Raw genomic sequence first — 13,516 nt, 5'->3', positions numbered from 1 at the left:
CTGGAATGTGGAGAATTGTATTTTTATTAGCACAAAAATGCCATTTTGTTACCCAAAGTAAAGCAACCAAAATTAATAAAGGATATGTACAGATGCCAATCTCACTTGTGGACCTATGCCATCAAGATGCTCAGAAACAACTAGGGAATAGCTAACAATGCTGCACTGACATCCTGAAACAAATTAGGAGTTCGTGACAGGAATTTGAAGCTGATATGGCATAATAAGCACCTTTAATAAAAGTTACTGAATTAAAATAAAAGACAGTAAAAGATCTTAATGATTTCATAGACCTAATAAGAAGTCATCATGTACAACTCCTAAATTTGCACACTTAAAAAATACCTAACAGTATGCATAAATGTGCTATTTTATGTCCATTGAGAAACTTTTGGTTTAAGGTTTAGCCTTAAACCACAAGGGTAAGGCTATGTCTCCCTATCTTTAAAATAATGTTAGAAATAGAGTTAATCATTTAATGAGAAAAACATATAAATATAAAGGAAGGCATATAACATGTATATGAATGTGACCAAACAATGTAACTAGCAAATACTTTCAGTTGAGTTGTAAAACCAAAAACCTTGATAATATAGTAAAAGAATTTAGTTTACAAAGGAGCCAAACATAAATATACCACTATTGCCTGACTTTGATTTAAGAGATAATTTGAAGGAAAATATGAAATTTGTTGCTATAAAAGGAGTATCTACATTCGAAACCGAAGTGTGTAAAATAATTCTTAATAGTTTGATTTATATATAATTCAATATATTTCCCTTATGAAATAACTTGTTAGGCCAGCAAATACTGACATTTATCAGAAAGACTAAGAATCCTAAAGAAAGTGTCCCCCAAGAATGTTAATATGGAAATCACCTCTCAAATCTTATGAATAGTTATAACCTGACCATTTCAAAATTCCAATATTGTACTAAATAATGAAGTTAATTACCATAAAAATTCTACAAAGGGAATTAACATTGTTAAGGAGTCAAGAAGTGATAGATTCAAAAGAGTGTTATCAATAAATAAATGAATATTTCAGTAAGTACTGATGGAACTTCTAGCAATGGTATCACTTAGGAGGATGAGTTGCTATCAAAATATTACAGTAGGTGGTCAAAGCTTCAAATGGGTTTTTTTGACTATAAAATTACATAAAATTCTGTATAAAATGTAGATGTTTATATGTAATCTATTGAAATGAAGAGTTGTCAAATAATGGGCTTGAATGTATTAAAATAACACTTTGTGAAGAGTATTGCATATAAGTTTCTTGGTTGTGTAATATATCTCCACTCCATCTCCACTTTGCAGAATGGGTAGGAACAGCAGAGCCTTGGCGGCAGGAGCCTAACCTCTGCCATTGAATCCATCCCACAGAAGCTGTGTCCACTTGGACAAGTCCCTTCGTATCCTTGAACCTCACCTTCCCTACTGAGGGTTACTGGGAGGATCAAAAGAGAGGGAATGTGAGAATATTCTGTGAACAGTATAACACAATAATTATTATAAGAACATTTTAGGAAGTGACAAACTAAAGAAATACTAATCTCATTTTGATAAATTATAAGATATTTAGATTACTTTTTATTAATATAAAGACTGAAGTTCTCTCAGATGTTAATGTGAGTCTTGGTTATGTTCCCCATCTGCTGTGAAAGTGGCAGTTACTGACAAATAACTATTTTAATGATTGCTAATAAAAATATTTCATACTTTCCCCTTTTTAAAGGATGAAACACAGTAGGTATTTTAGAAGTGAGCGGAGTTGTTTAATCTGGAGAACAACCATAGAAAACAAGGGCCTCTCTCCTGCCGTTAACTTGTAATATATTGAGTGTAATTTTGCCCTTGGTTCTTGGAACATGAATACTGAGCCTTCTTTGTTTATTTTCCTTCAAGAAATCACTGTAGTTTTCCTCCCTCTGAAAAATTAGAGAAAATAATTACTGTTTACAAAAATCATCTCAGATTTGTTTGTTACCACAGTATGTGGATGCCATAGGAATGCCTGTGAGAGTAAGGAAACACTTATTGTTTTGTTTCTTGTGTCTTTTCAGATTTAGATTTGTTTTGATTATTTCGCCTCTTATTTTCAGAAGCTAAGCAGCTTGTTTCCTGTTTTTCCAATTCAGTTTGGTATTTAAAGTCACTGAGATATTTGGAATGCTTCCAAAATGGACCAGTTTTTTATTTTAAACAGAGTAATTCCCAGTGCAACATGGCACAGAAAGTGAATAATGACTTAGCATGGATTCTTAGATCAATTTGGAGTAGTAGCATGTGCTTTAAGAAAAAAAAAAAATTAAGCCATTATTACTACTTGGAAAGGGAAAATAATGAAGCCAGTGTATGAAACAAAATGTAGGGCCTCGCTGGTGGCGCAGGTGGTTGAGCGCTGCACTGTGAAGCTGTCTGCAGCCTGTGTAGTGTAGGTTCAATCCCGGCCGGCAGGCGAGAATCCCGCATGGTGCAGCAGACCTCTCCTGTCTCTCCCGCTGCTCCCCTCAGCAGTGTATTTCGACAGTCTGACTGTTCAGTTCCCCGCTCTGTCTCTGGTGAATCCTCTCACCCTCCGGTGCCTCTGACCTGTACCCCGGTTCTTGTATATATAAATAAATCTTTAAGAAAAAAAAAATGTAATTGTATAGTCAGGAGCAGAGTACTTTTAGTAGTGAACTTGAAAGGCAAAGTGGACATAGATTTTCAATGTATATGACAATTTAGTAGAGGTTAGGAAATAATTTGTCTGCAGTAGAAATCTTTGAATTTATCAGCATTAGCAGGGGAAGGACAGGGAGTTTGTAGAAAATGTTTTGGGAGGAGGAAAAGACATTTAAGTTCCAATCATTTGCTCAGTCGTTTTTCTTTCAGTGCGCATGATCAGAATATAGAGTTGGGAGACTTGTTATTGGTTTCTGTGCCAGTTCACCTAGAAGATTAGAACTATGAAATCAGTATTATTTTGCACACAATTTTCGTGTTTTTGGATTGCTAAATTTGTTTCCTGTGCATGATTCTCTGCTCCACATAAATGTTTTAAAGTCAGAATTAAAGTGGTTATTGTCTGGTTTTTAAATTCCAAATGTCTAGGTACTGGGTTGTCAGAAAAGTCATGATGTATTTTTTTCTATTTTCTATGCAAAAATGCATGATGACTTTTCCTGACGACCCAGTATTTGACTAACTCCTGTTGTCATTCATACTCTTTCCTTATGTAAATGTAAATTTAATGCATTTTTGTGGCTTACCTAGTTGTTTTTGAACTCATGTGGTGGTGATTATAAAATTAAAGCCACAGATTTAAGTACCTGTCTTTTCTTTTGTAGTTGAAAAGGGCAGACAAAAGACTCCCAGAAGTTTATGTATCCAGACACAGACGTCTCCAGGTGCTCTGTCCTCTGAAAAAACACTCGAATTGGCCCAGTATAAAACAAAATGTGAAAACCAGAGTGGAATTATCCTGCAGCTCAAGCAGCTTCTCTCCTGTGGTAACACCAAGTTTGAAGCATTAACAGTTGTGATTCAGCACTTGCTGTGTGAGGTAAGGATGTGTCCTCACTGCAGTGGGTGAGTCGGGGGTGGGAGAAGCAGAGGGCAGGTGGGGACAGCGCTCATGCTTTTGTCTTGGGATTATTTGCAAGTTCGTAAGATTGGATCTAATTTAGCTAAGTATGTGATATCTGAGTGAATCTCTGGAAATACACAATAGAAACTTTTTTTTCTTACATCATTGTAGTCCCCACAGTTATTTTAGCACCATATCACCCGTGAAACATCACCACAGTCCCTTGTGCGCTTCCCTCCCCTGTTTTGACCGCTACTCCTTTGCTGTATGCCTCAGTTCTATGGTCAGCTTGCTGGTTTTAACTTTTTCTTAACCTTTTGTTTGGTTTCCCTATATTCTACATGTAATTGAGACCGTCTGATATTTATCTTTTTCCTTCAGGAAGCAGGATGGAAACATTTCGTGTACCTCAGTTTCCCCTCTAGAGTCTCTTAGACCAACAGAAGATAATTGCCTTGAGACGACTTTTGTTTATTTCCAGACTATATTAGCACTGATTTTTTTTCACTTAACTTTTTGCCTAACTATATGTCACTTTCCACAGCACACTTAGTTTAATGCTCTGAAAGATGAGGTTGATCATTTATGGGTCAGACAACAGTGAAAGTAATTTAGGGTAGATCTGAGGACTCTTCAGGATTTCCATCCATTCCTAAAATACTTTGTGGTACAACAAGAACAAAACAGATTGTCTTTGCTTGCTAAGCCACCCCCAATACTTTCCAAGGATGTCAGTTCAGGAACTAGTTAAAATTCATTGAGAAAACCAAGTTTTTATGAACATATGCTACTTGCATAGCAACAAAAACTTATTCTCTTAAGGGGAAACTCTGGGATGAGACTATAATCTGAGCTCTTTACATACTTTTTAACCACAGCTTTAAAAATACAAGGCATCTCAAGAAGAAAACGGTTTGGTTTGCTTGTTTGTAGCTTAAGTCAATTCAACAAGACTATATTCATTTCCTAAGATGCTGCTGTGTATGCATCTAGGGCAGGGAGACAGGTGAATGTCACTTGGTCTGTGCCTTTGATGGGCTGCCAAACTGGTAGATAGTATAGATTAATAGTTGATGAACATTTTGCAGCCTTGTCCAAATAGATATATATGTAATATATATGTATGTGTTTATATATGTGTGCATACACGTATGTTTTTAAGAAGGAGATAGAAATGTTTAGTTTTTTAAAATTACAGTACTATACAGTATTTCTCCCCTTTTTATATGTAAAGAAGGAATTCAAGATTTGGTTTATATAATCAAGCTAAATTGAAAACCATATCCTATCAAATGTAGGGCAGAAGCAGATTAGGGATAAAGAGGTTATCTTGTTTTACTATATCAAGCTTAACAATCCCACATTCAACTCTTTCTGTCCTTTATCACCCACATAAAATCAGTCATCATGTCCTGTGAACTCTTTCCACAGTGTCTCTGCCCTTTATCCCTCTTACTCATTCTTACTGGTTCATCCTTACTCATAGTCTGGATAGCTGTCCACTAGACTATACTTCTTCAGCAGTCTTTCAGCTTGCACCCTTTCCTCCTTATAATCTACCCCAAGCACTGCTAACAGACTCATCTTTACATTCTAATGATTAAAACCTTCCGCGATTATCCCTTGTCAATCGTTGTATAGTACCCTATACAGATGCCAAGTAAAGGACAGTGTTGATTTCTTTATAAAAGGTTCTGTGGTGCTTCCTGGTACAACTAAATAGGAACAAGGTCACTCCCCATCCACAATTCCTGACTAATTAATTATTCAGTGTCTCTCCAAATCTGTTTTTGAAAGTGGAATCTAATCTAAAGCAGCACCAGAACAGAGGCAAATTTTGAATGATAGCAGCTCATCAGATCTGTCCAATATGTTAGCCACTAAGCTTCAGGAAGTTATTAAGTACTTGAGATGTAGTCAGTCTGAATCAAGATATGCAATTAATTGTAATTATAATACATATACATGGATTTCAAAGGCATACAAAAGAATGTAAAATATCTCAATAATTTTCTATTGACTGTTTTGAAATAATATTTTGGTTATATTGGATTAAATAAAATATATTACTGAAATCTTTAAAAACATTTTAATGTGTCTACTGGGAAATTAAAATTATAAACATTAAAATAGCTCACATCATATTTCTTTTGGATAACTGATTTATAACTTGGAGTATAAAACTATGATTATTTGGCACCAGCTGATCTTTTGAAACTGATCACTGCCTGTATGTTCCAGCTATATAGCTGGGAAAATAGAGAAGTAAGAGGATTTAACCTTTGTTGAATATTTCCTAATGTTCAACATACTCTTATTTATCTGACTGAATTCTGTCTAAAAACACAAGTTGGAATATATACTAATAAAAATGTTGAGACAAGGAGCTCCTGAGTAACATGCCTGTTTATCATCAGAGAGCTGGTGAGAGAAGTCTGGCTAGTACTTGAACCCAGATCTCAGACTCTAGAACTCACCCCCCCTGTTTCTGCCAGTTCTTTTTCATCCTTTTAGAAGTACCATTGCTAGACTACCATCCTTCCCCCCGTACCTTTCTTAAGGTAGCATCATTTCACTTAATTTCCATGGATTCATTATAAACATAATCAATGTTTAAAAAATGCAAATTAAGTCTATCAGGTAGCCCTGCCCTCCTGCCCATCAGTGAGCAAAGGCCCAGGAGTGGATATCAATCTGCTCTTCCTTTAGGTATATCCTCAGTCCCTGAATACCTCTTATGTATGGCAGGCACCTTCCACATAACATGTAATCTAATATTTGAAGATACTTCCTTTCCATATGCCCTGACTCTTATATACTATCCAAATATTTTATCAAATGTTCAGTTGGAGAAAGAGAAAAAGCATCACTGAGCTGGACATACTGAAAGATATCTTTTCCCAACAGGACAAACTCATAATGAGTTTTATGGATACTTTTGCTGTATAGTAAATTCAAACACCTAATTTAGATCCTGGTTCCTGTTCAATTATGACTTCACTTAATTTCTTAGAGCAGAGCTCACCCATCCTCCCCTTTTTAAAGGCTTTCCTGGTCCCTCTAGCTCTGTGTTCTGTCTACCCTCTGCATTCTAGAAGTACTTAAAATTCTCTGTCATTCTCCACTTTGTGTTATCAGTGAGAGCAGAATTTGCATCTAGTTCTTTCTTAAGAGACGACTGTCGCTGCTGTGGCCATGCCTTACACACATAATAGACACACAGGAACAAATGAATAAGGAAAGGAAGAAACCTCAGATGTAAGATTAAAAATCTAAAGTCTTTACATAAATATCTTTTGCTCTTTTCTAGCAAGTTCTAATCAGTTAGCAAATATTTACTGATTGCTTAATGTGTACATGGCACTGTTATAAAACATTTGGAAAGGAGAGCCATAACTGGGGAAAAAGTTTTTCTTCAATGCAAAGTTTTCTTAACTCTTGGTTCTCTCTTCCCCATTACAGTAGTGACAAGTGGATATAGTTTGATCTGTATATAGAGATACATCTTGTTACTGCTAACTGTTCCTAAACAGTTTGGAACACTAGATTATGAATGAAGATAGTTGATTATAGAGAATCCTTGAACCATCACTTGTTCTTTTGCATAAACTGATTTCATTACTATAGCTTTCCCACTTTTTTGGCAGACATAAACCATTGTGTAGCTCAGTTCTAACAAATATCTCAGAAATATGGAAAGCAATACTATAATTTGTTTTTCCCGGAACACACTATTGTTAGTTTTAATTATTTTACTTATCTTTGCATCGTTGTATGCATAAGTACCCTATACAGACAGCCAAGTAGAGGACAGTGTTGATTTCTTTATAAAAGGTTCTATGATGCTTCCTGGTACGACTAAATAGGACTGAGGTCACTCCCCATCCAAAATTCCTGACTAATTAGTCAGTGTCTCTCCAAATCTGTTTTTGAAAGTGGAATCTAATCTAAAGTAACACCAGAACAGAGGCAAATTTTGAATGATATCAGCAGTTTACTGAAAGTAAAAATGTCTCACAACAGAAAAAGTGGATATTATCATTGTGTACATGTGGAGGAGGTCAGATATCATGTACAGTGAGCCAACTGATAGGACTTTTCTGTAGAACCCCCCATCTTATTGATGCTCTGCACTGTTAGCTAATTCATACTCACTGATGGGATGACAGCCAGAGACTAAGTGCCTGTGTCTCAGGGACTCCTAATTAAATTATGGTGAATCTATTTTTTTTTTTCTTGGAGTACTTCATATATTTAATGCATGAGTATGGAGGCATTTTTCTATCCAGATTTTCACTACTCTTTATTTTGTGTGAACTTCTGCATGTTACAAATACAATCATATAAGCTTATTGTCTGGGTTAGGTGTTTGTCATCTAAGATGAAAACACTGACATAGGATTAACTGAAAAAAAAAAGAAACAGGCTATCAGTATCTAATTGACAAAATGCATTTCATCATCTATAGGTGAAGGGTAAGCACCTTAAGAGCAGGCAGCCAGGGAGAGTCAGCTACTTCATATGTGTCTATTATGATATGGGAGACTGTGGTCAGCATTGCATGCTGGGTTGTAGTTAAAGCCCATGGTCTTATTATCCTGTATGCTTCCTCCTCAGGTGAGGCGTCTTCCTTGGGAGATAACCAGAGAATTGGGGGGAGGGCATTTTAGTTCTGCTTAGTCTCAGCCTTCTTTAAGGCAGAGACCATGTCTTAAATTCCTTTCATATTTTTCACAGTATCTGGAATGGTGCTTGGTTAATTGGTACTGAGCAATGACTTGCACACTGAATCAGAAGGGTCAAGTCCTGTCTAGGCTTTGGTGGAAGAGAACAGTGAATATGACTATCATTCAGTATTCCCTGAAGGGTTTTAAAATGGTTCAGGTAAAGACTAGGCATTCCAGACTGTGGAGGGTGAGACAGGCATGGTGAGAGAGTGACTTGGACAGAAGAGGAGATGGAAGTCTAAATGGTAACTGGATGATTAGGTTCATGAAGCTAGGGTGAAATTTATTTTTGTAAGTACTAAACAGGAGGCTCTTTTTGATCAAGGGCATTCATTAGGTAAAGAGAATATGGGATAATAATCTAGCAGCCTTCTTCAAGGGAGTGTGGAGGATGCTTCAATAGTGCAAGAATGGCTGGTGAGGATTAGGACTAGGCTGGAGCTATCACTAGTAGAAAAAGGATGACAGATGCAAGAAACATTAGGAAGCAAGAACTGACTTGGCATACATAGCCCATTTAGGTAAAGAAAAGTCAAAGATGACTTCAGGATTTCCCTCTTTCTATTCCTGGTACTGGCAGATGTTGGAAGATATAGATGACTTCTGGACATTGAGAGCAGGAAAGTTAAGTGCAGTGGGGTTGAGGGATGTGTTCATATGGATACCAAAATTTTTGCCTCCAAATATTTTCAATTAGAAGAAAAATCAGATGTGAGAAATATATATGTATATGATCATATGTATATCATATATATATTTCTCACATCTCATTTTTTTCTAATTGAAAATATTTAGCAAATATATATTATCAAAAAATCGGATGTGAGAAATATATATGCTCATATACATGTGAGAAATATATATGTATGTGAGCATATATATTTCTCACATCTGACTTTTGCTAATATTTATATTTGCTAATATATATGTATGTGTGTGTATATATATATATATATAATATGATAGAACATAACAGTTTTGTCAAAATTGTATAGCAGGTTAATTATTCAGTTGTCCTTTTAGCTTCCATAAATTTGAAGAAGAGTAAACTTTCTTGCTGATTTTTCTATTAACCATTGAACTGCTTACTAGTGGAAAAAAAAATGAATTTTAAGCAAGTGCACTGAATGTGTTACAGCATTGCTGCTGAGTATCTAGTCAAGCTGTCTCCTGGTTTTCCTGACATCCAGTTAAAAAATTTGCTGATTGTTACTTAAACTAGATCACTAAGTAAATGAAATTAAGGCTTAAAGTTACAATGTTAAGAGAAATGTATAGTGTATGTTTTTATTTGATTTCTGTTTCTGGCCAGATTGATTTTCCTCAAACTTTATTTTTTACATAAGAACCAATTTGCTTGTTCATTGTTAAAGCCCTAACTCTCTGATCTGTGGCTTCAGAACAACTTAATACTTTAAAAATCAAGCATTAAGCCCAAAATATACACAACGAGAAACGCTTTTTAAATTCTGGACATTGTTAACTATCTTTAAGACACCAGTATGTTGGTAACTTCCTTAGTCTTCAGTGACAGACAACTACAAAGTACCAAGTAAAAGTTATAGAATGTATGTGCCCTCCAGTTCTCAACGCAGCATGGACCATGTTCTAAGCACTCAAATTTAATTTTGTGGAGAGAGCATTCATTTTAAGTCATTTCAATTTTAAGTCACTAAGTCACAACGGGCACTTTCTTTGTTCTTCTCCTGGTTCGTAAGCTCCCTTAGAATCCAGGTTTTGGAGAACAGTTTCCTTTTTCTATTAGTAAGTGTAATAATCTAATGACCTCAATTAGAGAGGGGACTAAAAAGGCTCACAAATCTAAAAATAACTCCATTATCCACGTAGCCAAAGGTCAGTTTTTCTTTCCACTGTACCAGCTGATATTTAAGTAAGTGGCAATCGATCAGTCTAATGTCTGGCTCTCGTTTTTCATAAATGAAGGGCTGTGGCTTTAAGTAATCACAGGCTGCTTGTGCCAAAGGCAGAAGCTGCAGCATCAGCTTCTGTGAGGAGAGAGGCGTCTGAGGCATACGGTAACCTGCAGGACGTGAAGTAAGGCTAACCGAGGACCAATGGCGCGCCTCCTGGTCAAGCTTTGAATGTAGACAGACCAGACTGGTGGGTGGCGTGGCCACCTGTGCACTTCTTGGGCAGTGTGGTGGGTGGAGGGAGTTGGAGACAGAAGCTGGAAAATGGGCTGCTCTGGCAGCAAAATGTGCCTCTATTCTCCATGTGCAGCAACGAGGGTAATTAGTATTTGTTTATAGTGCTTTTCTGGAAGAATGCAGAGACTAAGGCAGAGGTTGTCTGGAATTAGGGGAAAATGCTTTGAATGACAAGCAACTCTTGCCTGCAAAGGCCAGGTCTCATGATCTCTGCAATACTGTGATCAAGATGCGGCGGGAGCTCCTCCTTGGGTGAGCCTAGGCTGGGTATACTCAGAGAGCTTTGAGTTCTGCCTTTTCCGTAGTTACACCCCTGTGGTGCTGACTGTACCTCTTACAAAACCATATCTAATTACTGTATTTGTATGAGTATGTGTGTACGTGTGCTTGCTAATGAGTTGCTGGTAACTTGGAAATTGTACTTTATTGCAAGAATGAGAACTGCTTTTTCATGCTGAAACAGCTGCCTGATTTCCTTTGATTTATTTCTTTAAAATCTACTTAGAATTATAGTTGATCCAAACTATAATAATCTGTAGAAAGTAATGTGTAATTGAATAAAATTAGCTTAATTTTGTCTTTAAAGGATTAAATTTTTGTGTAACTTTACAACCAACTTTTTGTCTTCCTTTTAGAAGTATTGGCCTTCAAACAAAACTTTTTTTATTTGCAAATATAGGACAAAGTGCATATAAGTGCATGTGTTTAGAACATTAAATATTTATCTTCCACTGATTGGCCCTTTATTGCCCTTGGAGGAGGAGAGTGCATTACGTCTTAAGTACAGTATGCGTTGGCTGAAAGGTTCTGTGGAACAGCAATGAAGCATGGCTCAAAGTAAATGTTTTTAAATAGGCCATTCAGTGCCTCAAATAAAAGTTTCACGAGGACCTGAGAAAATACCGATTTTGAAACGTGAATTTCCTGAACAACTGAGGGACATCTGTGTTTTTTAATGAAACACACTGTTAGCCTAAATGATTCATATCTTGGCTTCTCGATTCTGGTCTCATTTTCCTAGTGATAACAAATGTAAGCCTTAATGAATGGGACCCTCTTGAAAACATTTAGTAACTTGATGTGTGTTTTCCGCAGCAGGAGGAAGCACTGAAACAACACAAAACCCTATCTCAAGAACTTGTTAACCTCCGGGGAGAGCTAGGTAAGAATTTTGTTGTTGTTTTTCTCTGTTGTTCTTAGATTTTATGGTGCAGGGGGTAAACTGGAAAATTTGGTTTTCCTATCTGCGTTATGACCGGAGTTGCACGCTGGCATTTGTTAGCTGTCCCACACTGGTGTCTGTGAAAACACTTACTATATCAACATTTCTTTTGAATCTTGGCAGCTCGACCCCAAGTTCACTGAATTCCTGGCATTGATCTGAGTAAGCCTAGCAGAGCTTCTGATGACTGAAACATTTCTCTTAAGAGGACAGAATGATTTTCGCACTGTGTGCATTCCTGTTAAATATTTTTTTAACCATTTTTTATGTTAAAGAATGGTTGGAAAATTTCCTCTCAGATAACAGTAATTATACTTCCACAGGGTGGGTTATGAATGGAGAGTGTAGTTAAAAGGATGCCGTGTGGAGGGGTAGCCTGTCTGAAGAAGGCACTTTCTATGCCAATCATAGAATTTGGGTGGGGCTGTTGGTGAATTAGGACCCAGCACCTTAGGAAGCCAGGCACCTCTGATATCTATAGTCCTCTGTGGCAGTCACCACATGATGCTGCCAGTGTCAGGCAGGATTCTGTTTTAGTTCTTGTCTCTCCTGGAAAATGCCCTCAGGGTCTGTGAAAGAGAAGGCAATGCTGCCTTTTCTGTCTTCAGCCGCCATGTTGGGTTGAATTGACTGCCTTGGGGTTCCCCCTTTCTGCACCTCAGCCCTGGAGAGTCAGGCAGGTCTTGGATGGTTTATTGAAGGCTGAATTCCTTGCTGTTTGCAGTTCTCAGCCTGTGCCGACAGTCTCCATCAAAAGTGTGGGTAGGTAGGTGTACAAATTATGCCGTGGCAATAGCCGCGCATGAAAGATGTGTTGATCTAGTTCTAGGAGGAGCTGCCCATTTTTCTTTGGACAGGACTAGAGTTTAAACATTGATACTATTTACTGGGCTTGAGTGTTCTTGAGTTTTTTCCCCAGTACAGAGCAGTAAAAGTGGGGTCAAGACTTCCTCACTGCTTCCATCTCCTCTCTGTTCACTTCCTGATGGGTGAACTCGTGGCTAGCCATTCCCAATATCTAGCAGAAGTATAATTTTCTCCAGAGCTTATTTTATGATGTGAAAATGATGAGCTCTTTCTGGAAATGTAAATTTAAGACATGGAAGTTCAGCACTGAAAGACTTAAGAATCTAAGGAAAGAGTTTCAAGGAAGCACACTGAGATCTTTGTCCTGAGTGGGGAAACTTAAGGGTATTCACATAAAGCCTACTTAACTGATGATGCTTAAACTCTGGTGTTGTCCAAAGAAAAATCAACAGCCCACCTCTTTGAGACTTTTGACACTGGCTGGTTACTTAACTAGACTACTTTCCTTTTGATTATCCAAATGACCAACTTAATTTGCTTTTGTCTGAGCCTTAAATAAGGTCATGAATCTAGAGTTAGAAGGTAGGAAAGAGACCTTTGTTGTGTGTTTTGGAGTTATTATAGCTCCGTGGAGGTAGAGATGAGCCTAGTTGGTGGTTCACATTTCAGCCTCATCCTAAAACAAGGCAGAAACACCAACCAAACACTGCCCTCATTCACTCTGCTTGAATGGGGGATCCTCTTGTTACCTGTTAGTTGATAGCACAATTAAGCAATTTAAATTGGGACCCAGGTATGCAGCACCTCCTGTTAGTCACATAGCCTGACAGGAAATTGCTGCAACACTTTGTACCCACTCTCAGCTTTCCATCTGTGATAAGGAGTGTGCTTTTACTGCCACTGTGGCAGTGGCAGGAGGCACAAGGGTTGACTCAAGAGTTGACTCATTTATATTGATTGCTCTCCCAAGGCTGGACTGGTAGGGAATGTGCTGCTTTTGATTAAGCAGACTGCTTGA

At 37.3% G+C, this 13,516-nt stretch overlaps 1 protein-coding gene across 12 annotated transcripts in view; it reads left to right on the top strand.

The window, feature by feature from the left end:
- Positions 1–13,516, top strand: part of MTUS1 (microtubule associated scaffold protein 1) — a 138,213-nt gene that overhangs the window by 99,667 nt on the left and 25,030 nt on the right. For 11 of the 12 annotated variants that reach the window (XM_037526311.2, XM_037526309.2, XM_037526308.2 and 8 more), the window contains 2 exons: positions 3,336–3,550; positions 11,565–11,631. In XM_037526311.2, coding sequence (XP_037382208.1) covers positions 3,336–3,550; positions 11,565–11,631 — 282 coding nt within the window. Of the gene's footprint in view, positions 1–3,335; positions 3,551–10,481; positions 10,551–11,564; positions 11,632–13,516 lie in introns of those variants that run through there. The other variant, XM_037526318.2, reaches the window with a different exon arrangement.

The sequence above is a fragment of the Talpa occidentalis genome, unplaced genomic scaffold (assembly GCF_014898055.3).
Source record: "Talpa occidentalis isolate TD23 unplaced genomic scaffold, MPIMG_talOcc4v2.1 talOcc4.4, whole genome shotgun sequence".
Lineage (NCBI taxonomy): Eukaryota > Metazoa > Chordata > Mammalia > Eulipotyphla > Talpidae > Talpa > Talpa occidentalis.
The sequence above is the reverse complement of the archived record's forward strand: the minus strand, read 5'-3'. Positions and strand labels throughout refer to the sequence as shown.